We start from the raw sequence: 27,843 nt of genomic DNA, 5'->3' as shown, positions 1-27,843 counted from the left end.
TAAGCTGCCAGGATTGAAAGTGCCTTGTCTACATGCACGTTTTGTGGCTGAAAACAATATGAATTTTAAGTTACACAGCATTTTTAATTATCAATTAATATGATATACAAACAATTTAAATCTTGTGGCAAAGACAGTGAAAATTAAGATTAATGTTTGGGTGAAGCTAAATAAACAGAGCGCATTCAAAGGGTGAGCAAATCTTATTGCTCTACTCTAAGAAAACACAAGGTTTAAGCAATGAGCTTCACTGACTCATTACCCACATTTTAACTACTCAGTGTGGAAAAAGTCACTCGCACCAGACTTATTCTACACTAGCTTCGCCCTGGTCACACATCCAGTCAGCTTCTTAAGCTCAAATTAGGAAACTGAGCTATTGCATTTCATACTTTTTGTGGAAAACGTGTTCAAATATGAAAATCTGTTCTCTTGGTGTGGCTTTGGAGAAATTTCCAGGGCTAGTTTTAGGCTACATATATTCAGGTAGGCTTGTTAGGGCAATCACTCTCTGAGAGACTGATGAAGGTTTGCAAATAATTGCTGTATAATTTATAAATGCAGACATGTTGCCATCAGTCTGAATGTGTCTTTGCCAATGATCTCAACTTGAGGGGATTCGACTCAACTGGCTGCCAGCTGCTTGTACTCTGGTTATAATCCTGTAGAAGGCGGCTGCTGAGCACAAACGTTAATGTGTGAATGTAAATTTCTGCTACATATCAAGTGATTTTCGATGATTTATCACAGTTAATTAATGTATTGTCAGAAACAGATTGCATGTAATTTCCAAACTTGACCCCATTCAATCTCAGAGCGACAGCATGCTGACTGTCTTATGGTAACATTTGTGTGTTGGTATGCTTGACAGTCTCATTTTGCAGCAAAAAATAAATAAATAAAATAACAGAAGTAACATAATTTGATCTTATTGGATAAAACTGATACTGATAAAATTTAACTTTTTGCACACATTGTGATGAGTGGATGATACATGTGGATGACTTCACCCTGCGTATATGACACATTCTTATCCCTGGGTGTTTGACGCTGCGGTTCAGTCACGTGTGACAAAATATCATTTAAACAGCATTTTTTTTTTTATTCAAAGCAAAGAGAAAAATAGAAAGAAACCTTGGTTAAAATGTGTGTATTTCATATGCTTGGCCTATTATGCAGGGGCAACATTTCACCTGATGCTCTGTTGTTTTCCTGCAGGTGAGTCCCGCCTCCTTGAGTGGGCTGGAAGTCTGCTCTGATTGGCTGTGTCTAGTTGAGCTCAGGTAAAGTCTACCTGCGAGCTACAAGAAAAGGGAGGGCTGTGGATTACACCATAGCATTCAGCTCCAGTAGGGCGTTATTAACGTTAGTAACTGTATATGCACTTAAAAAACAAATTCTGAAAAAAAGATAAACTTGTTTAAGCAGAAACTTTAATGGCAACGAGTGTAGGATTGGCCATGAATCCGCCCCACGCGACTGAAGAAAGGGCAGTTTTCACGCAGCTGAAGCCGGTGAGGATGTCGGGAGCGGAGGGCGCCGAGGACACGTCCGTGTTCGAGGACGTCAAGCCCGCGGTAAGAATCTCCCCCAACCCGCTGAGCGCGGCCGGGCTTCAGGAGAGCCGGAGATCCGGCCTACCTGAGAGTTTGAAGGTGTTCACTGCTTTTCGCAGAGGATGGGAACCACGTGCCGCTTTAGGCAACACGTAGTTGTTTCTGGCATAAGCAAACAGTAATAGTCATGTAACTGGCTGAGGGGCTAATGTGTGTCGTGTTTATCAGGCTGCTTTTTCATGTGACATGTAGCAGCTCACCTGTAAAGGCGGGCAGGCAACAGGTAGAAGTCCTGCATAGAGGCGCAGCTGATGGGTTAAAAACAATTGCAGCTTGGAGAAACTTGTGGCAACTTGATGCGCTATGCGGTTTTTTCATCATATACTATAAGGTTTTATGTGGATACAGCGGGGAAAGCCATGCACATTCCTGCTAATATACTTTTGGGGACGCAATACCAGGTGTTCTAGCCTGCCCTTGTTGGCAGTTGTTTTTGCTCTCTATATGCTGTTAAATGAAAAGCTACATACATGTTTGCTATGTTTATTTTTATAATCTTTCACATTAACAAGTGAAGCTGAGTACATGTGCACATTACACCTTGTTTCCTCAAATTTTATTCACCATCCCTACCTGTATATTTTTTTATCTTGGGGTTTTGGTCACGTGATATAGCATCAGGTTGAAATTTAGAGAACTCTGCAAAACAGCTTCTTCTATATTAATCACTGCAGTGCTTTGGAGAGCTCACTGTGCAAGGCTTTCTGGGGATACTTCCTGAAATTCCCAGCAAGCATCTCATGGTTTATGTAGATATATACACGAGATACATGGGGTGCCTAATTGTTTTCAGAAAATCATAAATGCAAAAACAGTACACTATTCACAGCAGAGACATGACGACGGCATTAAAGTTAAATGGCTGTGAAGCACGTGTTGTTCCTGCGTGATCGCAGCAGAGCACAAACAGAAACCGAACGCCTTTGTATGGTGCTGAGTTTGGTCTCCTGCCACATATTTGGTAAACAAGTAGCTGATCCACAGACCTAAGGCTAAAGCCACTCTGCCAGCTGCACGTGACCAACAAAGCATAGCCAAAGTGGATTTGACAGGTTAAAGATGTTTGCGGTCTGTTCCTGGCTTTTATTCCATAGGTTCATATATGCGGATATGATACACGTTTCTCACAGGCTGTGTCTGCACGCAATAGGTTCAGCCTGAAACATCATTAGCAGAGTGGGCTGGATTCAGGCTGTGCCTTTCGGCAAACATGGGAGTAAAGCATACATTAAAAGCTTTTTTGAAAAGGCTCAGTGGGCTTTGCTACTAGACGGGTGCAAACATCTGTCCACAGCCATCAACCATTTAGATATCTGCATGTTTGTACAACTTGAATGAAGTTCATTGTGCTGCTGTGGTATGGAGGAAAATATTTGTATTATATTTTCTAATGGCAGATCATTTGTTTCAGGTTATGCTGCTTCAGTTTTTGCCTGACCAGCACCATCACTGAACTTTCAGTGGTGATGCTTTATATTTTGTGGCTCTTCTATACGGAACTATTTTATATATTCTGATCAAAAACTATACATAAAAAAACCTTTATTCTATATAACAATGACCATCGCCTATTACGCCTGCTTAGTAGTTAGTTATTCCAGAAACAAGGCAGTGCTAAAGCAGATATTTTTAGACAGGATTACCCTAAAACTGAAAAGCTAGATTTTCATGAACTTAATTGAGAGGGAGAATACTGGGCAAGGAAGCACAGGACACCAGCGTTTCCTCTATTACAGCTGTCTCAATGAAAATCACTGTGTGAAGTAATCAACCTCTAAGACATGTGAGAGCACTGTGTGTAGCCGCAAAAAGCTTAAAATGATGAACCCTGTCGTGCTCCGCGATGGCTCATTTCAATTGTGTGTCCATGAAAGGGAGCGGAGGAACGAGCAGAGAAGTTTTGAGATGCTGGGACGAACATTGGTACTCTGAGTTAAGCCATCATGCTCAGGTACTGGATAAGGCAACTGTGGGTAGTGTGGGTGATTGATTTTTAGTAATCTTTTTAGATTTTCATCCAGTTTTCTGTACGACTTGGAAAACACGGTCTACCTTGTCTGCCTATCTTCCTGCAGATGTATTTAGAGCACAATGGCTGCCATAAACTAAAGTATTTTACAACCTAAACTGGTTTGTGTTCTTGTAGAATTCCATGAACTGAAATGTAAAATGTCTGAAAGCGTGAACCCAGAAAAAGAAGCGTAGATTTTAAACTGTCAGTCACTGAGATGATCACAAGACAAAAAAGCGAGACTTGTTTGTTAGGTTCCAGATATGATCAACTATGAAGGTTAGCATAGAAGTTGTTAATATCAACTTTGCCACTGTTTTCTCCAACAGTGTGACTTGTGTCAGTTTCGGCAGTTGCGTCAATGTTTGGCTCGTGCAGCCAGAATTCAGCTGCTGTTTTGTTTGGTGCTCATTGCTGTAACATGCAGTGGTCTTTGTGGAATTATACTAGAGCTTAACTCCAGTGATGTCGTGACAAACGTACGTTGCCCGACCTGTCTGAGCAGGGCTCGCATGTCCACAGGCCGCCCAGAGGCAAAAGAGAGGATGATAAAGGTCGACCTCGTGAGAAAGTCACGGTGGCAATGAAAACTCAGTGGGAATGGTCGAACTCCAGGACTTCGAATGGCTGGAATATTCTCCCCTTTGTTGTTTATAGTGTTGCTTTTCTGTAGCCATAAAACAAAATTAGCGAATGAACTCACTGATCTTGAGACGTGCTGTTTGGAAAATGTTTCAAAGCAGATCCAGCAGCTTGGTCTTCTTTAATAAGTCACAGAAAATTCATTAAAGCTAGTCTGGGTCCAGCTGATCTTTTTAGCTCGGTTTTGGTAAACTAAAGCAAAAACTTGACTTGTTTTCAGAAGTTAGTGGCTAACTTGAGGTTTGGATTCGTGATCATTGGTTAACCACATGCTTTCTGCTTAAACTGTAGTTGCTTGACAAGGCTGGTGAAAGAATTCTATATTTAAAAACTACCAGTTTAATAACTTTAAGGACCACCACTGTAAATGCCACGTTGTAACCTTAAAGTCCAGCTCTCTGGATAATTCATGGATACTCGTACTCCTTTGCAGATCCGTGCTCTTTTTCTCTGGCCTGACTCATAACTGATAATTGGACTTTATTCTCTGGACTCTCGACTCTGCAGCGAAATGCCGTCATAACATTAACGTGGGCCTATGTAGACACTTTATGGCTGATTTCCGGAACTTAACTCCCTGTCATTGTGCACTTTCATGCACAGTTGCGTACTACCTCGAAAATGGCCCACAACTTTACTAGTCTCGGCTATTAACACCCACCTCTTTTGTGCCCGTATATTTTGGACACCTTTTCATGTATTGCACACTTTTTTTTTATATACAGAAACTTATCATGTGAGCACAGGACTCTTGAGTTTGGTGTTACAAATAAACACTAATAGTTTAACATTATCCCTTTGTTACTGTTGTCATAGTGCTGTATCCTCTCCTTCTATTTACTTTAAGCATATTGAGACTAGTTCTTTAAAAGCCATACATTCCTTGTGATTACACGGGCATTTATTCAGCCTGCACATAAATCTGCTTAATGAGTTTGAAAGGAATTCTTCATTTATGTTGCAAAACCACAAATCTGAAAAGCTTGAAGGGTGAAAAGCTGTGCATTTTTCTCTTGTAAATGATGTGTCACTATTAGAAAAGAACCAGTCCTTACAGGCATCAACATTTCAGCTAAGGTTTGACTGTTCATTACGGTATTGTTGAGGCATCATTTGTGTCTTTGTCAGTCTTCTGACACACTGCATTTTTTTAAAAACTTGAACAAATCTGTTCATGTTCTTAAGTATTAATACCGGAATAAGTAACCGATATGAAACTTGTTTCCAGATTCTTTTGTCATTATATCACCTGTGGGTTTCCTGTATGACTGCGCGCAGACGACAGGGTAGGTTACAGAATAACTTAATGGAGCATAGATCAAGAGCATGTCGCCAGTCACGCTGAATGCTTCCTGAAGATCAATATTCAGATACGGCTTTATAAATATTTTAGTTGTACCTCCTGGGATACGCGTGGTGTGTTTGGGTGTATCCTTCCTGTGCCATGGTTTTGACCAGACTTGCCTTCTTTTGTGAACCCCGGTCTCCCCCATTAGTTTATAGTCGCACAACCCTTCCTTTATATGGCCCTCGCGGCTGACATGCAGCTGAGGTCTGAGATGGTTTTGGTTTGACTAATGATTTGACTTCCAGGACAACACATGCAGCTGAATTTGCATCTGGGCAAGTGTCTGCTGACTACGAGTTTCGACTTGCAGGGATCCCTACAGTGATCGGTGAAAGGAAGTTTGCTGTGGGGAAACACTTTTATTTGCGTTATTGAGAAATCTAGGACGATTTTCTTTTGTCTCTATCTAAAGTGAACTTAAAATTTATCTAGCTCCAGGAACTCTTCTTCTACTCGTATATTTATTGATTTTTTTTTTTCATCTATAACATGCGTGTTATTGTGCTCACCTAACTGCCAGTTTTGTCTTGTTTTTTTTTGTTTACTCAACCGTCACTGCTGTTGATTGCCATTGTGTGTTTTGTAGCCACATATCAATAAACAGGTTGTCTAAAGACAAACGCCTTTGATTCATATGGGAAAATACATTGTAGGTTCAAAAGTCTCTTTTTAATAAACCTTATTGTATTCACACCCATAAATCAGTCTGATCACACTGCATCTGAGAGCAACAAGAAACCTAGGAACAATTCCTAGCATGACTCATGCTTTGCTCTGTTCACTTTGTTTGGTCTGCTGATGTCAGCTCTCCCCATCATGCCCGGCTGTGTTACCATACCAGACAACACATGCTGCCCGCAGACAGTCATATTCTGCCATTTCCTAATGCTTATTGTCTGCAAACTCATCTACCGAAGCTGCAAAATCTCTTTAATGACCACCACTGTTTACCCTCTCGCTCGTCTGGAAAAACAGTCAAAACTGCTTTTGTGAAGGAAAAACAAAAGCTGAAATCATTTTGTGGTGAGACAAAAAAAAATCTCTGTTATCTCTAAACATGCAGTGAGATACTGGACTTCCTCAGTTTCTTCAACCCAACTGCCGGCTAATCTTGAGAGACCATTTTCTGGAAGAACAGGGAACAAAGACCGATAAGAAATAAGAGACAGAAATAGGATAACGTGTGAAAAAGGTCACCGTTTGGGCAAAGTGGTAACAGGAATATAAGGAAAGTGTTATTTCCTTTCCAAAGACTTTGCCTCAGAACGGCGTAGGTTTACACAATGATTAACAGCAAAGACAGAGACTTATAAGTGCTAGTTCATGCTGCAGGTCATTGCTAGAAGCAGAGCTAAAATTAAGATATGTAAATAAAATAACAATGACCACAGAAGGGTTCCTGAGGATTCTGCCTAAACATCGGTTTTGCCCTCTTTTACCTCAGAACTGTAAACCAAGAAAAACAGTCCTTATTCAAAATTACTGTTTGCAATTTTATGTGTCAGTGCAGTAGCATATACAGTATAGTAGTGTGTCTGTATATACAGTTTATTAGCTATGCCACATCATCAGTGGCATATAAAATACCCCCAAATTTTCCAGATTATGTAGTTGTAACAAAACTATGCAATAGTTAACGCATGCTTAAACATCCAGGTAAGGAAATCAGACACTAAAGAAGGCACTTGGGTGAATATCGAAAGATTTCTCACCCTCTTCACTCATCTTCAGATGTTACTAAAGCAGTGAGGCAGTACATTTTTAAAACAAAGCAAATTCTGCTGGCTTGTTTCACTTTGCCACTTTTACCCTGGAAAGCTCGTCACTTTCTTGGGAAGTCAAACACGCTTCTATTTCTCTGTGATCATCCGTGCCAATAAAACATCACCGTGGTATGAAAGGTCTTGTTGTTGCCCTGATGACCTTGTCATGATTTCTGCTCTGTTGATTCCCAGCCAGGGAGCCCTGACGCAGAGCTCTGTTTTTTATGGAGATCCAAAGGCGAACGACCATTGCATTCCTGAAAGCCATAAAAGAAAACTGGCGTGCAGACGAAGCCATTTGTTTTGCAATTAGCAGGAGGAGGGGGATTGACCCTGCAGCTTGGAGGTTTTCAGGGTTTGAATCAGGATTCACACGGCTACTCTGTGCAGGCGGAAAACGACACTATTCTCGATGATGCTGGCATGCGTGTGGTGGATCTCACAGATATTTTAGAGATGAATAACAATATTTATATTGAGGTATGCCTTACAGCTAAGAAGCAAAGAATGTGGATGTTTTGAAATCATACCAGCTTGAGTATGACTGCAGATATGTTCAGTGTATTAGAGCCTCACGCAAGCTTGATTCTGAAGGCTAATTTTCATAATGAATGGAAACTTGAGGTTGCAGTGACTGTGAAGGGAAAAATACCAACAAGTCCAAAGACAAGTATATGCTGCTATGTGTGAACATTATTACTGATGAGTAGTGTAAAGTTTTTGCTCATTGTATTAGTCGGCCTTAAAGGATACAGTGGGCCTTTAAGAATGGACGTGAAATTGGCCAGAAGTGTGGAAACTCCCACTCTGCCCCATAAACCTGAACACAGCTGATAAGAGATTGTTGTTATCAGGCAGAAGGATTCATAGCAGAACAGTTATACATGTTCTCCAATTATTAACCAACTCAGTCTTTGCCGAGAGATATTCTCCTCATTTACCACATAAAACAAAAGACTTTCTGAACTGTAAACCACTGGACTCCTTTGAGATCACCGTGCTTCTCTTGTTAATGAATTAAAGGCAAAAGAGAAACCCAGAATAGTTGTAGGGCAAATGAAGGAAATACGTCCTCTTATGCAAAGGAGAGGGTTTTAACCTTAGCCCTGTTTATGGGGCTGAAGTGATAACGTTAAACCTTTCCTGAAGTCTGGTGAGAGTCGAGACAGGAGAGTTCTTGCTTTTGGCAGGGACTCGTTTTAAGTCGATTGCATTTTTAAAGCTCTTTCAAAGTTGGTCAACTTAAAAATATGTACATTCTGTGCATTTCCAAGTAGCTGGTATTCTCTGTAAATGTTCTTTGATGAGAGCCCTAACCTTTCTTTTCATGCCTTCATGAAAAGAGCATATGGAGAGTTTGCTTGTGTTTGTATCAGCGTACAGATGCTGACAGGAAGACAGATCAACATCAGTCCAGTAAGGGGACATGACCAAGGGCACCCAAAGGTGACAGCTGCCAGCACCCCGGCACTACAGAACCTGTTTGTGTCCCATCGTGAAAGGAGCTCTCAGTCAGAAGGAAACAGAGAGTCTGTTTTTGTTTTCACTTTTTTTTCTCCCCCTCAGTAAATACCCAAGACTTTCGTTTCACCAGGTGCTCAGATTCCACTGATGACAGGGCAGTTTACCGGCGATGAATGGCGGCCATCTATCCTAGCCCTGCAGGAAACACGCTCTAACAGTAATACGCACATACAAATGTACACACAGAGACATGTGCATATAGCAATATGCAAAAAAGGCACGGAACGCCGCTCACGCCAGTCTTTAGTACTTTGTTTCGTCCGCTCAAACACAAGGAGTATGCTTATTCGTTATACAATGACTTTTTTGAGTTTGTTTGGCGAGGATTAGAAAAGAATCACAATGAATAATAAGTTAAGAATAAGCCAACAGAAAATCAGAACCCACGTACACGACACAAATAATACTCCCATTTATTCCCCGCCCTCAGGTTTATGTTCTTGTCATGTTTATAGTACTAATCACTGCATCGAGGCTGTTTGGAATGCATTTCTATTGTAAACCACTTCAGCGACTGGTGCATTTGGCCAAAACTCGTTTTCACTGTAAAATCAGTTTTGCTCATTTTGAATTCATCATAGATTTAGTTTTCCCTTCTTAATTGTGCCTCTTTAATTCATGCATTTGCCTATTGTTTCTGTTGTTAATTGTTACCCACCATCAGTAAAAACAGGGATGCGCCTTTTAAGTAAATTGAATTGCACGTAGTAGAAATTTTCATGCAGCATACACACATTCCTCAAGTTCAAGTGCACACAGACCAATAACCACCCAAGGTTTGTGTGTGCAAATACATCAACAGCTTATTAGCAGAGTGTGTGTGTGTGTTGGTGTGATGATGGGGCTGGCACTGGAAGCAGCGCTGCAGAATAAGCGCATTGAAACAAGCCCGCTCTGCTCTTTTGTTCGGTTGCAGGACACGACCTCCAACGCATCAGCACCTCATTAGGTCATTTGTCCCAAATGGCTCGTTTCAGAGCGGGATTTTACTGCGAGCTGTGGATTTGTGATCTCCCACGGAAGGGGCGTAGTTCATGGAATTCACTCTCCCACCGATCGGGTCGAGATCAGTTAAAATAATTCTTGTCTTCCAATCTCGAATCACCCCAAAAAGCACTATAACTGGTGCTGAAATAACACGTTTTTGGTCAGTGAACATTATGTTTCAGTGACTGGCAGAGCGCAGTATTTGGTTTGAGTTTGTGAGTTTATTCTCTATTATTTATTTTATGCTTATTTATTCTATCCTGTTATTCTATTATTAATTTAGGATTTACCTAATATTTGTTTGATTTTATTCTTATTCATTTTTTAATCTTCTTATTCTATTTATATTTATATTGTATCCTGTTCTTATTTATTTTATCATTTTACCCTATATATATTGTATTGCGTCATATCTCCAGTGTTTCCTCGGAGGGCGCTCTCTGCACCGGGGCTGTTATTGACCGTGGCTGCTGGGTCTCTCGGGTCCTCTCAGCCTGGCTGGGGGGCTCCTTTGCCTCCCTCCTGCTGTGTGCCCAGCCTGGAGGCTGCGGTCTGTGACCGGCTCCCGGTGCAGACGGCTCCCTGTTATAGTGTTTCCTCACTTGGCTCATGCGAGCCCAGCCCAATTTTTACTCTTTAAGTGTGCGCGTGTGTGTATGTGTGTGTGGGTGGGGGGATATATGTGTATTGAGAGTGTGGGGAGTGAGTTGGAGGGTGGGGTGGGCTGCTTTTAACTATGTAAAGCACTTTGTGCTACATTTTCTCTGTATGAAAAGTGCTTTATAAATAAAGATTGATTGATTGATTGATTGATTGATTGATTCTGGAGTTTGGAAATCTTTACAAACAATCTCTTTGAATCTAATCAGATGTCCCCGTTAGATTAGCTGCACTCATTCAGACATAACTATCACTTTCAGAATTAATCATCACTTTTACCGCTCACGTGGCTTTCTCTCCGTCTCTTCTCCGGACCTTTGTTCTTCCTGATTCCCCCCACCCCCACCTCTCTTTTTAACCTGGTCGCTCCTCCCTCCCATCATCCTGGGTGTATATCTGTCGTCACTGTGCGGATCAGATTTGTCTGGCAGGTCTATTTTTACCTGACAGTGTTTAGGTTTCACTGCACCTTTCTCATGCCTTCAGCCTTTGTTTTGGTTTAGCTGTGAGTGCTTTCTCCCCTTTTTTTTTTTCTCCCTCCTCCTCTTCTTCGTGCATCAGACTGTCGGCCACACCCATGGAGCCAACTCTCTACCTGTTTGTGTGTGTTAGCATGCTCGTGTGAACTTTAATTTGTCAGTAAGTTGGTGTGCATGAACAGTATGAAATTCTGCATGCATATGTACAGCATATAAATAGCCTTCATTAAACGGCTTTGTGCATTTATGATCGTAGACACAGTGTGTGGCTTCTGCAGTCTAGATCCTTTTTTTGTTTGACAGCTTGTGCACCTCTGAAGGAGCAATAGTCCACATGTAGACTTTAAATGAGAAACGGTGCCAAGGTGCACTTTGGATGAAAATCAAATGTTTTCCACTTAATCAGAAGAAAATATCTGCAGTTTATTTTCTTCTTCACTCTGTCTGTTTCATCCTGTCACCTGAAAATGGTTCTTTTGTGCTCCAGCAGACATTCTGGTAGTTGTAATGATAAATGCTACCTGTTGCATTGAAAACCTGTGTAGCAGACACCCATACAGTGTCTCACTTTTACAATTTTCTTGGCCTCCTCCAACTTTCAAGCCTTTTTTTTTAATGTAGACCTCACCATCTTTAAATTAGCGAGAGGAGTACAAATAAAAAATACAGTCATAGAGATGTAAGTACTGTGGATCAAAATTAATGAGGTATAAGGTGAAAAATGGGTTTTATAACCTTCCTTGTGCAACTTTTAGTGAGTGAATTGCTAAAGTGGGATGCCTTCTATATGCATCACTGTGAGATATCTGAGAAATCACAAGTTCCTTGAAAAAGAAACTTGTTAGGAACAAGAACGCTGCGCAGCTGGGGATCCCGTCACTACACGGAACCAGATAATCACATCTTATTTACACAGAGCTAATTAGCTACTAGTTATATAATAGGGAGTTATTAACAAACTAATTATCAAATATAAAACCTTCCTTACATGCAAAGCCATTAATGATCTGCCTTCTCATCTTACCATTTTTGATCCAGTAGAGTTCTTTACTCCTATAGTTAGAACTAGATTATATGGCCTGGAACCTTCTCTTTATTTATGCTGCTATACGTCCATCGGGACCTCCCATGATGCAGTGCATCTCTTCTGTTTCCTTTTAATTTCCAGGTATTTGCCTGGCACTGTTGCACGTCATTAGTTTTGTCTTCTCTTTCAGTAGCCTGGGCTTTTTCATCTCTGTCTTCTTTCATTCTGTACATCAGGTCTACGATTACAGGCCCCGCCAGCCTGTCCATTGTTGGTATTGTTTGTTGTTTCTCAATAATTTTTTTTTTTTGCTTTTCCCTCTCTCCCAACCGGTTGCAGCAGATGGTCGCCCTCTCTAAATGTGATTCTATTGGACGTTTCTCTGTCTAGTGCTCGGTCACGGGGAAGTTGTCAGATTTGCTTCTTTAAGATGACAAGACTTGAACAGACTATGTAAAGTGACCCTAGATTACTTATGTGCTTGGTCTGCCACTGTGTAAATGAAACTTAACTGAAGGTTTGAATCTATTTGCATTTTTTTTTTCCTTACAATTTTTTTATGGAATTCTACCTGCGTTGCTCTCGCTGTTGGCTGTTTGCATCTTCTTCTCTTTATCCCAATGGAATGAAAATGTAAAACACGTCCCTTCCTTTGTCCCAATGGATTTTTACTGGCAAAAGCCTGCTGCGCAGTGAAAGCAAAGGGGCAAGGCTTTCAGCTTTCAGCAGGGAAGCATTTGTTTTTAAATGTGTATCACCTGTAAGAGTGTATGCATGTTTATATGACAGTGTCCAGGATTATTGCTGCAGCTGCATAATTGTCAGTGAATGATCATTCAAGCACATAGCAGGTGTGATGCACTCTAAAGGCCTGGAGGCTACAGTATTATAAGGTTTACTTGTAGGTGAATTCCCTTTTTAGCTATCTGCCCCAACTGTCAATTGTGGCTGCTTGTCAGGACATTGAGCTTCAGTAGGAAACAGGAATGTGAGCTATGACGCAAGGAGGATGCTGGGAGAAACAGCATCCTCCAACCATGCTGCGTTTCCTTTTTCATGGAATGGGTGTAACTTTCTGCATCCACGTTCACCAAATAATCTCTTAAAGCGCTGATCAGATTAGGACTCAAAAGCACATGAGTCCAAAACTGTGAACATGGAAGTCTGTCGTAGATGGATGGGATCTGTGAGTTTTAACAGCAACAGTCATGTGCAAATCTCAGCTTATGATGTATTGTTATTTAAAGGGTGTGGTAGGATGTTTGTGAAATAACTGTGTGAATGTTTTTTCCCCTAGTTTCAGTACACATTTGAAGTATTTCTGTTAACTTTGCGTCTCTTTTCTTTTTCAGATTCAACTCGAATTAGACAAATACCTTCCCCAGCACAGCAGTCCTCTACTGAGTACCCCGAATGACACTACCGACAAGAAGTACAGACGAGAGAGCGCCTCCGTGGTGGACGAGTACTTCGCAGAGGACAAACCTGCCACCCCATACAGCCTCAACATCAACGTCATCCTTCCCAGCACCACTCACCTCCGCACAGGCCTCTACAGGCCCAACACCAAGACCCTCACACCACAGCAGATCAAGACGGAACCCGGGATGGAGGTGCCCTGCTCCATCCCAACCAGCCAGGCCCTTCCAGACTTCACCTCGGTGTTCAGCGTGCCGCCTGTAGTCAACAACGTTTTCATAAAACCGGACATGAGCGCTGGAGGAATGGTGAGCGTGACCACAGGATCTCAGCAGCAGCAGCAGCCAAACTTGGTCACAGAGCTTCACATCGGACCTCCACCTCCACAGCCGCAGGTCTACCACATGCCCATCGCGAGCAGTGGCGACCTCACCATGACCCTATCGCACAACAGTCCCTCACCGCACGGCTCCAGCAGCGGCAGGACCATGCTGAACCTCAGCAACGCCACATTGCCGACGACCAACGGCAACTACATGATGGCAGAGCACCAACTGCCACATCATCATCCCGGCTACTACCAGCACTCTCCAAACAACTCATCCCAGCACACAGCGCCACACAGCCTACCGCCTTCGCCACCAAATTCCCAGCCCGGAAGCCCAGACGGCCAGGCAGAGCTGCTGAGCCTAGCACCCCAGGGTCCACCCCCTTACCAGCAGCGTATGGGAGGAATAAAGCTAGCGGGGATGTCTCATCATGCCATGCTGATGACACACGGCCAGGGTGTCTTAACAGGTCCAAAATACAATAGGCGAAACAACCCAGAGCTGGAGAAGAGGAGGATTCACTTCTGCGACTACCCAGGTGGGTGGTCTGTTTCCATATCACTATAAACTATGGTTTACAACTGAAGTTTCTCCATTAGAAAGTAAACCCACGTAGCTGGTTTTAACAACGATTCTCTGAAATGAAAATAAAAATATGAGCCGATGTGAAATAAAACTACGTTATCTGACTTCACTTTCATTTGCATGTCCTATTGTCTGGACCGGTATGTACCATTGTGATGCTCAAGGCAAAACTGTTTCCAAAATCAACATGAACAAGTCAAACCTTGCAGCTTACCAGGATGTACGCAACACATTGATTTTTGTGCCTCACCGCATGCCCCCAAAGCCCAGTCAGGGGCAGCTTTTGTCTCGCTGTACTGGGATCTTACTGGTGACATCACCTGAAAGCGCGAAAAGTGGTACACTTTGCCGGCTCAGGGCAGTCGGTGCTTCACTTACAATCTTTTCTAAATTACCAATGGGACACACAAAGCATGGTTCAGTCAATCCCATATCTGCACACATGAACTAGTCCAATTCCCAGTGTCACTGAATGTAAATAAACTCTATACCCAAAGCAACACACATGCAAATCTTTCGGCAATGCACGGCTCTGACCTGCAAACGAAATCCTCACAGTCATTAATACTGTGAGAGAAAATGTGCAAAAACCAGGCTGAAAGCAAACTTTGCATCAGTTACTTTACTCTTCGTTTTATAAATAATACATATTATCGTTGTTCCTTTAACTGTTCATTGCAGTAAAGACTACAACCTGTTGCTATTCAACTAAATTTGCAGTTAAATTAGAAGCAAGATGTTGCATTATGTTATCCAAACAGTGTACTTTTAATATGTTATGAGTAAGTAAACACCTAATGATTCATGTTGAAGACAGATTTTGTGCTGTGTCCTCCTGTCAGCTGTCCTCCTGGCTTATGATCCTCTGTTATTTCCTCACAGGCTGCACCAAAGTTTACACAAAGAGCTCCCATCTGAAGGCACACCAAAGAACACACACAGGTAAGAAAATAATCTCCCCGAGGGCTGAAATACAGTCTTTGCTGTTATTTACAAATTTATACCAATTTTAATTTAGGATTGATTCACCAAACATTCAAAGGTTGGAAGTTAGTTTTTTAACTTTACATTGTAGGTGGTGAAGCAGCAGCATGCTGCAGTCATGCATCTTTGTCATCCTCTAAGTTCAGTTGCTTTAAGCTTATTTATTTGTGCTTTATGTCGGCGCCAGTTTCGATACACCCAGCAACAATAATAGAGATGATGTTGATGAAGAAGGTAAACGCAATGAAAAGAAAAGGCACAGAAGCAACATATTTGAGTTTTTGTTTTTTCTGCGCCGTGTTTATACATGTTCATACCTGTCTACGTAGCGTCCCCAGTGAAAGAGAACAAAGGGCCGAGGGAGGAGGGTAGGACGAAGAAAAGAAGGGTCAAAAAAAAAAAAAAGAGGAAAGACACGCAGTTAAATAAAGGCCAAACCAGTTACTCCTGCTTTTCAGTTCCTGAAAGGAAGGATGGAGGAGGAGGAAGGTAGGGGGTTCGGAGAACGGAGCAGGGGGGCGGAGGGGCTGGTTTCAATGTATTTCCCTTCTGTAAGATGAAACCTGTGAATTCCCAGAGGCCCCAGACCTGGATTTTGAAGATTTACTCATGCGATTAAAGCTGCAGAACTCCTCCAGTGTGAAAATATTGACAGAGCGAAGCGTGAACACGTGAATGAACAGACAAATAGAAACAGATCTCTCTGCGGTCATAAATAGATAAGATGAAATTTTATGGATCCCAGTGGGGAAGTTGGGCTGTTGAAGCAGCAGGATGCAGCAGCACAAAAGACAAACGGGCTTCGAAACATGCAGTGAGAATGGTAAACAAAACAAGAGCAATTAAAGAGTACGCTGACAAGTGTGGACCTCAGTGGCTTCAGCCGCATGTTTCAGCGCCTGTTGTTTGTGAAAAGAAAACAAAGTAACCTTTACAGTATTTACTGTATCACTGGCTAAGCAGTATTTTTGGTTGTGGCTCCAAACCTGCAGTTTGTTACGATATCATGACCAAATGTAGACAAAATTCGGACACTTTTATTATGACCTACAATGTCGAATTTCATATTCTGCCCACGTGCGTTAGATCTGTGTCATGAGGTGTGACTTGCAGTGAATTTATGAGTTGGCACGTGCAGATACCTTTACAAAGCAGAACAAAGACGTTCACATGCCCACACACACCTCGCAGTGCACGTCCCATCCTTATAATCATCTGGCAAGTCGATGCGGCTACTAAATGCGTCTTACTAGCAAACCGCAACTGGACGTAGGCTGAGTGCGTGATGGAGTCATGGGCATTCATTTCAAAGAGTGCGTCACGGTTAGCAGATCCCACAGCAGCAGACATGTCACTGACCAAGGATTCCTGGTTTACTTGTTTTGGTCAGTCCACGGTTCCCACCGCAAGGCTTCGCTTGCTGTCTGGCCAAACCAGGCTTGTTTGGTCTTGTTTTCCATTCAGTTGATGACTCATAAGTTGAGCATGTAAAAGAAACATTGCACCGACTGTTCTGAACTCCAGGAAATGTTTAAGGCAAATCAAAAGAAATTTACAAAGCTAATGCAAGTATTTGAGGCATATCATGACACAATACAGTATATGTGACACAAGGTTTAGTTATTTTATGTGTATTTCCGTAACAAATGTGATTTGCTGGATGGATAGTCGTTTTACATCGGCCTTAAAAATAGCTTGGCTTATCTATTGATTAGGCATCTGCATACTGTGCTTGTGGAGTGCCTCACAGCTGCGTTCTAGGCCCCCCTTTTATTCTCAGATTTATTTGGGTTGCTGAACTTAGTCACACACATGAATCGGTGCGTAATATTGGACCTTAAATATAAACCAAACACTATAAAATTGCCACTGACTTCACACTGACCTTTTTAAAGTTACATTACAGCATTAACCTTTCTATAATTGGTTCTGTTTGCCTGAGTTGAAGCAGTCCACACCTTTAACTCATAAAGAATGCTGTATGTAGTTTTCTTATCAAAGAAATTGAAAATAATCTATTTTCTAGAGAGATTATCGTTATTTTATTATTAATCTACACATAGTATCTTAACAGGACCTGCCAAGTTTAAACCCATGTTTACATTCTGTAGATCGATAGATAGATAGATAGATAGATAGATAGATAGATAGATAGGACTGATAGGATTGCAGTGTTTGTTTACTCGGTGTGTAACTATGAACCAGTCACAAAATCAAAAGTGAGACATTTACCGAGAGTCGTGTCTCCCACCGTTTTATACCACCGAACCAGCAGCTACTCACGGTGTTCAATGGTGATAAACTGGCTGTTATTGATCCCGATTAACCCAAAAGTGTTTAATTGGGATGGCTCATTAACAACTACATAGTAATGTACGCCTGCATGACTGGTGTCAGTCTGTGCGTACAGGGTTTCCTGTGAGGTATTAACACATACGTTGCATCAACAGTCTGCCGGCACAGAACCTTTAATGTGGTGAAACATCATCCCTCATTTATGTCTGTTTCAGTTCACTGCCAGAGAGACAGGAGTTGTTTTTCTTAAGGCAATAGTATCAGGAAGTCCTTTGGGTGTGTGTGTGTGTGTGTGTGTGTGTGTGTGTGTGTGTGTGTGTGTGTGTGTGTGTGTGTGTGTGTGTGTGTGTGTGTGTGTGTGTGTGTGTGTGTGTGTGTGTGTGTGTACAATACAATATTCTATAAGTCTTTCACAAAGCATTAGTCATGTTTTCCCAGGCTAACAGACTTGTGCTTTTGCAACTTACTGCTAACAAATCATTTGCTGTAGACTGCAGGTCCCCGGTCTGGGCTTGGGTTTAAATCTATATACACATAGGGTCCAACAATCTGGTGGCTCATTGAGCTTGAAATCCTCTTTAAGTAAAGATCTTTATGTTCAGATTCCCACCCACAGATTAAAGATTTGCATGTTAAGTGAAATGGAAACTTGAAATTGCTGTATTAGTCTGTCTAGTATGGTCTAATGTTCGTACACAGACCTTTTGGCTCCAGTTTACTTTTACATGTGACCAAATCTTTGGTTACTTTTCAGTCCCTCTGCAACAAAACTTTAAGGTACTTTAATAAGCTATAGTTACTTAGAGTTACTTTGTTACCCACTACAAAAAAGATAATAAGACAACTAAACTGAAGACTAATAATAACACATTTGCATAATAGGAAATAATAAAGGCCATTAACATCATCGAATGAGGTTATAATTCAATCATAGATATACATTTTTGGTTCGTTATATGTTATTTCTTTTGTTCCTTCCTTCCTTATTCCTAATAGCCATTACGTCTCAATCCTGGTGAGCTTACAGGCATTAACCTCTACATCATAAAGTTGCTTAAGGTTATATAATAATGTGTAATTAATAGTTAACTTTTTTCTTTTGCAGCTACAAGACTGCTAAACAATATATACCATAATATTGTGCTATAAGTGTGTATAAGCTTCTTATTCCCTATAATCTCATACTTATATAAAGATCTTAAAAGAAAGTGTTACCAAAAGGACAAAGAAACCCAAATTCATAACCACTGATTAGTCAGATATGTAGTAGCTGCTTTGGTGATATAATTATTCAAATAATGGAAGTTAGTAAATCTTGAGGTATAAAGTGCTGATGTACTAAACCAGGACATGAAGTAATAATATTTAGGAGTAAAGTGTAATGACTAATGTAACGTTAGGCTTACTTATGTTGAAGATTAGACTTGGAAATTGTATAATAGCTTAAGATATGACACTGCCATGATATATTGATGCTGTCACAATATATTAGAGTCAATCCCACAGGACACGTGACTGTTACATATCCCAAGAGGAAGCCCTAAAATATATTGTTATTACAATCTTTTCATAGATTACACCTTATGGAAAATAAGCAAAATATTTCCTCTAAAGTGCATTTAGTGTGTCATTTTTAATTTTATACAGAGGAAGGGTCGGGCTATGTAATCCACTACTGTGATCAACATTTAACAAGATGGAGCACATACAGGTCGCCCATTTGAATGAGGAAGAGGAAGAGCAGCTAAGCGGCCGTAGCCCAGGTGCCCTCTGTGGAGGCAATCGGCATGAACCCCCTGAGGGAGCATCTGATGTGAATATTGTTTAAGTGCATCGCTATCTGTGCTCATCGGCACGTCTGTGATAACAGTCTGCACCTCCCACTGGTTCGTGGGCGTAACCTTGACCGTGGCCTCAGCAGCCACTCCAGCTCTTCACATTGGCTTTTGCAGTTGTGTGTGTGTGTGTGTGTGTGTGTTTACATGTGTGTGTCTAAAGAGTAAAATACTATCAGTTTGATTAGGGAACCCTCCAGCCCTCTTTACAAACACAGAGTGAGCTGATAAAGCCAAGAGGTCCACAAAGAGTTTATTGGCGTCCTGAAGAGCCTGAAAATGTTTGCTCTTTGACTCAGTAAAGCCAGGTAGAGGTGGTTATAAAATGTTATTATTACACTTCTGGTATATTCTACTTGAGTGTGCATTGCCATGACATTAAGCAGAAGGTATAGAAATGCATTAGGTTAGAAAATCTGTTGTTGTTTTTTTATGGACAAAAACAACTTGGAAAAATCAGTTTTGTGCACAAGTTAAGACCCAGATCGTCATGATTCTGAATGTGTGTGTTTCATGCATTCATTAATATATGGTAAATGGCCTGCATTTGTATAGCGCTTTACTCAGTCACTAAGGACTTTACACTACATTCGGTCATTCACACATTCACACACTGGCAATGGCAAGCTACATTGTAGCCACAGCTGCCCTGGGGCACACTGACAGAGGCGAGGCTGCCGGGCCCTCTGACCACCACCAGTAGGCAACATGCCCAAGGATATTTGGCATGCAGCCAGGAGGCAGCCTGGGATCGAACCACCGACCTTCTGATTAGTGGCTGACCTGCTCTGCCACCTGAGCTACAGCCACCCATGTGTGCATTCTAGAGAAAGAGAGAGATAATGGCGTTGCCGTTTGTAATCGGCCACCTGATCAAACAGCTACACAAATGCCTGTGAAGTCTTTTGAGTACTGGTACCTTTTAAGAAGCGTCCCTGTTAAGCGATTTAAAAATAGACAGCGAAGTCATGCAAATTTCCAGTTTCCACTTGAACAGCGCTGACAGCCAGAAAAAAGTTAAATTCTTTGTGAAATGTCTCAGTATTGTCAAAGCTCAGTTTTTCTAGTGCATGAGGTTCCAATACATGATGGATGTGTCAGTTTTTACCTTCTCATGCATGTGTAGTAAATCTCCCACAAACCCATTTTCCCCCCTTTGACTAAAGGAAGGGATCCTATGCAAGTTTTTTTTTCTTCTTTTTATCCACCATCTATATATGTACCAGTCAAGTCTGTTTGTTCTGCGTGTGTGTGTGTGTCGTATTTCACCGTCATGTTTGCTGTAGCTTTCAGGGATAATAGTCTGAGAGAGGCGTCTGTGCTTTTCACCTCATCAGCGCAGCTATAGAGGAAAACCAAACACACCTGTGGGTTGAGAACCTAAACCTTTTATATGGAGACATTTGCACTCCACCTCTTCACACACATCAAGTGCGGTTACCTCTAGAAACAGGATATTGCCCTCAAAGGAGGCTGGAGTGCCTGTAATGTGGGGTTTCGGGGCTGGTTGGATTGTTTAAAATCCATTAACGTGTTCATGATCATTTAATTTTTATTTATTTAGAGCCGGTTAAGAACATGAGTAATCTCAAGGCACTTTAAGGTAAAGATGCTTGAAAATAGTAGAGAAACCCAATGATCCACTGAGCTAGCACACTTGCGGTCCTGTTATTTTTAGCTTGTACCTGCCCAGAAGAGTGGCTGGACTAACTGAGGACAAAATATTTGGAAATGTGAATTGCAAATACACTTTTTTTTAGGATAAGACGCACAAAATGTTGCATTTCCTTCCTGTCACCTAAATTCTCCGCCCGCCCTTTGCTCTTTGGACCCACTCACTCCATTAATGGCTGTCACTGGTGATTGATGGTCAATAACAGAAGCTATCTAATCAGCACAAACAGGGCCCATGCTAATAATGAGCACTTGATGGCCCACACAGCCGAGGAGAGGCACACTCCCTCGACACTGCCTGATAGGTTACCTCAGCCTATCAGACAGAACTTAGAGTCTTAGAAATTATACTTTATGGCATTGAATATCTACCGGATTGCTTATTTGGAATGTCAACAACACTACAGTCTATTGACAGTGAGCAAACAGTACAAGGTATAAAGCTATCGCTTTTATTCTGCATTGGAACCAATAATAAATCTAGTCTGGATACTTTCCTGGAACTGGGGCATTTGATTTAGGAAAACGCCATATTTAAACTTTTAATCAGGGCATGAACTTTTTTTTTTTCTTCTTTTGGAAAGCACCGACTCAAAGTTGAAGGAATCTGGCCTGAGCAGACCTTTATTGTTTGCTTATCTCCTTTTCACTTATGTTTGTGCTCAGGCCTCGCATTGATTCCTGAACATTAATTTCCACCTTGGCTATGAAAGATGACTTTTTTCCCCCTCTTTCTCTCTTGTCATGTGCATACCAACCCTTTCAACTGCGCCTTTTTTTCTCTTTGTTGATGATTAGCTCACTGTTTGGCAAGAGCACGTTGCGGCACAGCAGAGAAATGTCCATGTTTGGGTGGGGTAAGATAACTGTCGTGCTAGATTTACTTAACTCGTTATTCCACAGTGTTTTGAATTCCCATTCTACAGGTTCTCTGTCATTATACCTCCTTACCCATTACTACCCACTACTGTTACCTTATAATTACAGGAGCATAATATGATTTATGTCCCAGACAATCAACAATTCAGGGACATTGTGCTTTTGCAAGAGTTCAAGTTGTACTTTCTCCAATAATCCTTTTAATTTTCTCTAAAACATGGATTTAAAAAAAAAAAAAAGCAACTGATGACATGAAAACAAAGCAGGCTGTGAGCCTATAGGGTTACACAACACTAATCTCGTTTTTACATCCACACCTCTGAACAATTTTGTTTTCAGTCTCCAGCAAATGGCACAAAGCCATAACCTCCCCTCCGAAAACAAAAAAATGGAAAAGTACAATCTCACAATTACATTTCTTAATGTGCAGTGTGACAATCAAACACTGCCACACCTGTAACAACGACTCGTGCTGTGCTCCGAGACTCCTGACACAAAGGCCGCTTTCAGTGGTTACAGATAAACTGTCTTATTGATGTTCACTCGCTTGTGATGGGATATTAAAACAAGTCTAATTCTTGTGAAGGCAAAATACTTTGATGATAATCACATTAGAAAGTTGACAGAATGACATAAAGTTGAGCTGATAGAATAAAACGAGCTCCATCCATCCATTTTCTTCTGGTTATCCAATTCAGGCGCTCATCAGTTAAATATTATCAGAGAGGAGACAGACTGCAGTGCTGACAATGGTTTCGGTGCGATGTTTGTGTGGAGTTTCTTTAGGATTCAGAAGTAAAGGAATGATGCAAGCACACAGAAAATTGGTCGTTAATCTTTAATGCTTTGAAGTCATCAAGTTTTACTGCAGAAAAACTTGATTTGCTGCTGTTATATTTACAAAAAAAAAGGAAAAGCAACCTTCTTAACTTTCTCCCTCGTATGCACCAAGTCTGATAATTGAAACTGTAGCTGAAAATGTCCATAAAGTGAGCTGGGATGACACGCACGCACACACTGCTGCAAGGTCCTTGCAAAATTTCTTTAATTCTTTGTGTCTTTTTTCATTTTTCTTCTGTTAATTCATGTGAAAACAAGTTTTTTTTTACTTTTCCAACTCAAATCTTTCCTTTCACAATTTGACACTTGTTTTTATGCACACCACCGTCACAATGGTTGAACCCATTGTCTGAAACACTGTTTCATGAGATTTTTATCTCGGTTTAGTTTCGCTGAAGTCAGACAGGAGTTTTTACAGAAGGAAGCAGTAAACACCAAAAGTGCATGCTAACTGCCATTCAAACAATCCCCCCCACATTTAGAAATACAACTACACACAGACGTCATACAGGCACACAAGCCTTATTGTGAAGGGATGTTATTTTTAGAGTGCTGACATCACTGTAATATTTCAAACAGCAGGAAACAAACCGCCAAACATCAAAACACTCAGAAATATATGAGCTAAAATTATATCTGATAGAAAACACGATCTGGTATGTTAAAGGAATTTTCTTTAGCACTTATGTTGAATGACTGAGTGTGGGAAAGTGGAATCGCTTTCTGTGGTGTGTTCAAGTAAAGTTGGTCCTTTGACTGATGTGTACTCGAACTTGTCTTTGCTTTAAGAAATTTAAGAAAAAACCTAAAGTATGTAGCTGACGCCTCTGCGCTCTCCTCTTCTCTTTTTGCAGGCGAGAAGCCATACCGATGCACATGGGACAACTGCGACTGGCGCTTCGCTCGATCCGACGAGCTCACCAGACACTACCGGAAACACACCGGGGCCAAACCCTTCAAGTGCATCGCCTGCAGCCGCTGCTTCTCACGCTCGGACCATTTGGCTCTGCACATGAAGCGTCACCAGAACTAAACCAAATATACCTGCATATACAGACACACTCCATGTTGCATAAAGAGACAGCCGCCTGAACCAATCAGCTTTATAAGAGTCAGAAAGAAAACCAAAATCACCCCACCCCCAAGTGCTCTGGTGTTTAATTTCATGAGTTGTCCAAAAATCAAATTAAAAGTTGCACCGCACGTGAAGTTTACCCGTGGATAAACTCCAGCGTAGGTGCTACACCAACAAGTTTTTAAATAAATAACAGACCTGCATATCTGTTGTCAACATGTCGGGTGAACAGGCCTTACAGTTACTAGCTGCTCTCTCACCCGGTTAGTTTCATTTGTTGTTCAAACAGCAAAGGGGATCCAGGCAGATGATAACAGAACAAGACTTTTGGAGCTGCTCCATGTTAGATAGAAATCTGTCTGCAGTCAGTCGCTGCAGAGTTTGCTGAACTCTCACAACCAGAGCCGACGGTTTAGCAAAAAAATTCGACCACTGTGGTGATTTTGGAGTTTGTCCTAAATCACATGCTCTCTCACGAGCAGCTCGTGAATCTCGATTCGAATCCCTCCCTGCAGACTTTGCAATCAGGACTTGGGACTCTGATCAAATCCTGGAAAACTTTCTTCTGCTGCATTTTTAAAAAGAGTAAAGAAAAAAAAGGAAACCACCAGCAACAACAACATGAACGTTTCAAACAAATCTGCTGCCAACATCATCATCATCTTCACCTCTGTCACCGCCTTTTATCGATTGAGGTATGAACTGTAAGTAAGAGGTGGAAACACTTGCCTGTCCTCTGTACATACTTGTTTGTAAGTGTGCGTATGTGTGTTTAATAATATGACGAATGTATTGAAATTTATACTTGACAACTTCTTTTTTTTTCTTATCGAATGTCTTATCCCACTTCAAAACTTCCTTGTGGTAGAAGGGTCAAGGGTCTTTTAAAAAACAAAAAGAAAGAAAAGAGAAAAAAAGATCAGTCGGAATCAGAAAACTGCACAGAAAAGTTAATCATCTCCTAGTTCTGCATGTTTTTCTATACAGGTAATACCTGTTGAGCTCACGGAGCAGCGCAATTTGCCAATGTTTGTATCCATGACATTACCTGTTGCCGTGGCAACGGAGCTCCTATGACAACAGTTTGGTGTTTGCTTTCCTTTTCCATTCAGCGCTGTTTTTCACCCTCTTTTTTTTTTCTCTCTTTTTGCTTAATTGTCCTGTATTTATTCAACACTTCAACCCAAGAAAGATAGAGATGGGTGGATAGCTCTATTATGTAATCAGGTTTGTTAATACGCCGTGCGCCTGGTACATTACGCTCTCACAGGCGGCCCTATTAACTGAAAGAACAGGAAGTGCACATTCACATGAATGCTTAGCATTTAATCGATGGGGCTGTTGCATCTTTTTGACTTTTATTTGGAAAGCATAGAAGGCTTTTCGCCCCCACACTGTTTTTGAGCAGTGCTCTTCCAACATGCTTGAGCACTAAAGAAGGGAAACCTTCACTATTCGTGGAAAAATGTTATCAAGTAGTGGATGCTGTAAAGTGAACAGCACTAAAAGTCATCTTCCTCAAAACACGATCCTCGTGGAGATCTAAACCTTCTCAGGGTAAAAGGATTAGCAGCTGTGTCGTGTCCTCGTGCGGCTTCTCTTCAGAACAGACTTAAACGTCTTCCAGTAAATCTTGCACGCTGATCAATAACAGGAGTGCTGCTGGAGTTCATACTGTTTTTTGTTTGTTTTGTTTTTCACCATTCAGAGGCAGTGAAATGTTTGATCTGCAGTGGCAGTGAACTTTTTCATGCCTCAGTTATAAACCAGCAGGCATACACCCACTACGTTTACCTACCTTATTTTGCAGAGTTCACTACAGGCTGTTTTTATCACTTTTTTTCAAGCATGCTGCTTCTCCACAGACCAGATCCACCACCCACAGAGTTTCAGCACAACCTCATCACAGAGACACACCCTTAAAGATATTGACTTGGGGTCTGTTGGGTCTTTTTATATGACATAGGTGAGATGGAGATTTCTAAAATCTACTGTATAATATGTTTACATTACCTGTCAGATTTCTTTCAACTGGGGTAAACTGTAAAGAAATTCGTGGGCTTTTGTGATTCTCCTTGAGCCTTTTATCTAAACCAGTGGTTCTTAACCTGGGTTCGATCGAACCCTAGGGGTTCGGTGAATCGGTCTCAGGGGTTCGGCAGAGCCTCCACCGTGACATGCACCGCTCATTTTGTGCACCAATAAAAAACATATCTTTGTCTTGAATTTGAAAAAAATCATATTTTATTTTTCACTAAAGAGGGGTTCAGTGAATGCGCATATGAAACTGGTGGGGTTCGGTACCGCCAACAAGGTTAAGAACCACTGATCTAAACGTATTTAAAGCGAGGCCACTACATTCTCAGATTATTATTTTAGGGTCTTTGCCTTACAATATAAAGCGCCTTGAGGGACTGTTATTAATGATATTAATGAATTGATTGATACTTGGTGAGCATAGTTTTGGTATAATGTGCACATTAAAGACAAATTGTACTCTAATATAAAAACAGTACAAAATCTACACTGATTATTACAACAGAAGACGACAATCTTGCAACCAAAGAGGTTTTTCTAAGTGAACGGTGCGTGCACACCCACTCTCTTTAAACAAATAATCCAAGAACGTAACAGTGGAAGCATTTCAGAGGTCCAGAATTTGGATCCTGTAATAAGAACAACTGCCGTCTGCAGACATGTCAAAGCTGAAAATGATTAAGAGCTGTCTATGTTTTTTTTTTTTTGTTTGGTCTTGTCGTGAGCCCTTAAAAAAACAAAAAAACAGGAGGGTTAAAATATAAAACAAATACAACTGCTGTCAAAGTGGAGCCAGAGAGTGCAAGACTCTGTCTGCAGTGGAAACGTGCAGCATTCAAAGTGAAGCAGCTGAAAAGGAAAACATCTGTTGTAATCCCTACTGCTGCTGTTGCTTTCCCAGGTGTCTCGTACCATTAGCACTGTGCCTCTTTGTTCTTTTAAAACAACAAACTTTGTGAGCAAATACTCAGCCGTACTGGTGTTTTCTTATCTGTAACGGGTGCGTGATGCCAGAACATTTAAACAGTCGCATCGTCCTTATTGTCATTTTAGCTTGGCCCTGTTTGTATCGAGAGGCTGAAGGTTCGGCCCAGATCCCTGCAGGGGAAACGCATCCTGTTATTTCAAATCTGATTGTTTTATTTTATTTTTCATCCCAAGGAACAAGTTCTCCTGTCTCTCTAAAGAAGGGAGCTCTGACCACCCACTGTGTACATACTGTAGTTTTAGCTTCATCGAAAGATTTTGTAAATATTTGTTTTACTTCCTATTATAATATTGATATTTTTTCCTTTTTTTAAAATAATGGGATTTTAGATCAGCCGTATGTGAGTTTGTTTAATTTTGTTTTGATACTTAATGTGTGTAAGAAAATTATCAAATTGTTTATGTTCCAATTAATAAGAACAATGGTTTATTTTGCTTTTTGTTTGTGCAGTAATGATGCTGCAACAAAATAATAAAAATGTTCATAAAATAATAGATTATCTGGTGTTTCTTACATTTTTTCCAGCTTTCCAAACTCTTATATAGGAAATAATTGGTGGACACGTTTTAGATTATTTGTGTCGCTGCTGTAAAAACAGTTGTTATAATGAAGAATCACTCTGACAAACACTTCAGTGCCACACAGCAACCAGTAAATACCACATTCATCAAGTGGTCAGAAATAGGGCTGGGTCGTCACTGATTTCTAGAATCGATTCGATTCATGATTCAATTCCATTCGATTCAAATCAGGGAAATTTTGTCTCAGACAGTCAGAAATATTATAATTCAGATCATTCATCAGTACATTTCCATATTTTTATATCAATAAAAAAAGAAAACTGAC

The 27,843-nt window shown here is 41.0% G+C and overlaps 1 protein-coding gene across 1 annotated transcript; it reads left to right on the top strand.

The window, feature by feature from the left end:
* Positions 1-1,310: 1,310 nt before the first annotated feature.
* On the top strand, positions 1,311-27,463 carry klf5l (Kruppel like factor 5 like). Its single transcript, XM_085421291.1, has 4 exons — positions 1,311-1,577; positions 13,410-14,343; positions 15,273-15,332; positions 23,752-27,463. The coding sequence occupies exons 1-4, from the start codon at positions 1,437-1,439 to the stop codon at positions 23,928-23,930; spliced, it is 1,314 nt and encodes a 437-aa protein (XP_085277417.1). The 5' UTR covers positions 1,311-1,436; the 3' UTR covers positions 23,931-27,463.
* Positions 27,464-27,843: the final 380 nt, after the last annotated feature.

Source organism: Rhamphochromis longiceps, linkage group LG10, assembly GCF_057381845.1.
Source record: "Rhamphochromis longiceps isolate RC_006_pf linkage group LG10, R_longiceps_female_GT1.1, whole genome shotgun sequence".
Taxonomy (NCBI): domain Eukaryota; kingdom Metazoa; phylum Chordata; class Actinopteri; order Cichliformes; family Cichlidae; genus Rhamphochromis; species Rhamphochromis longiceps.
Note: the sequence above shows the minus strand (reverse complement) of the source record. Positions and strands in the feature narration are given on the sequence as shown.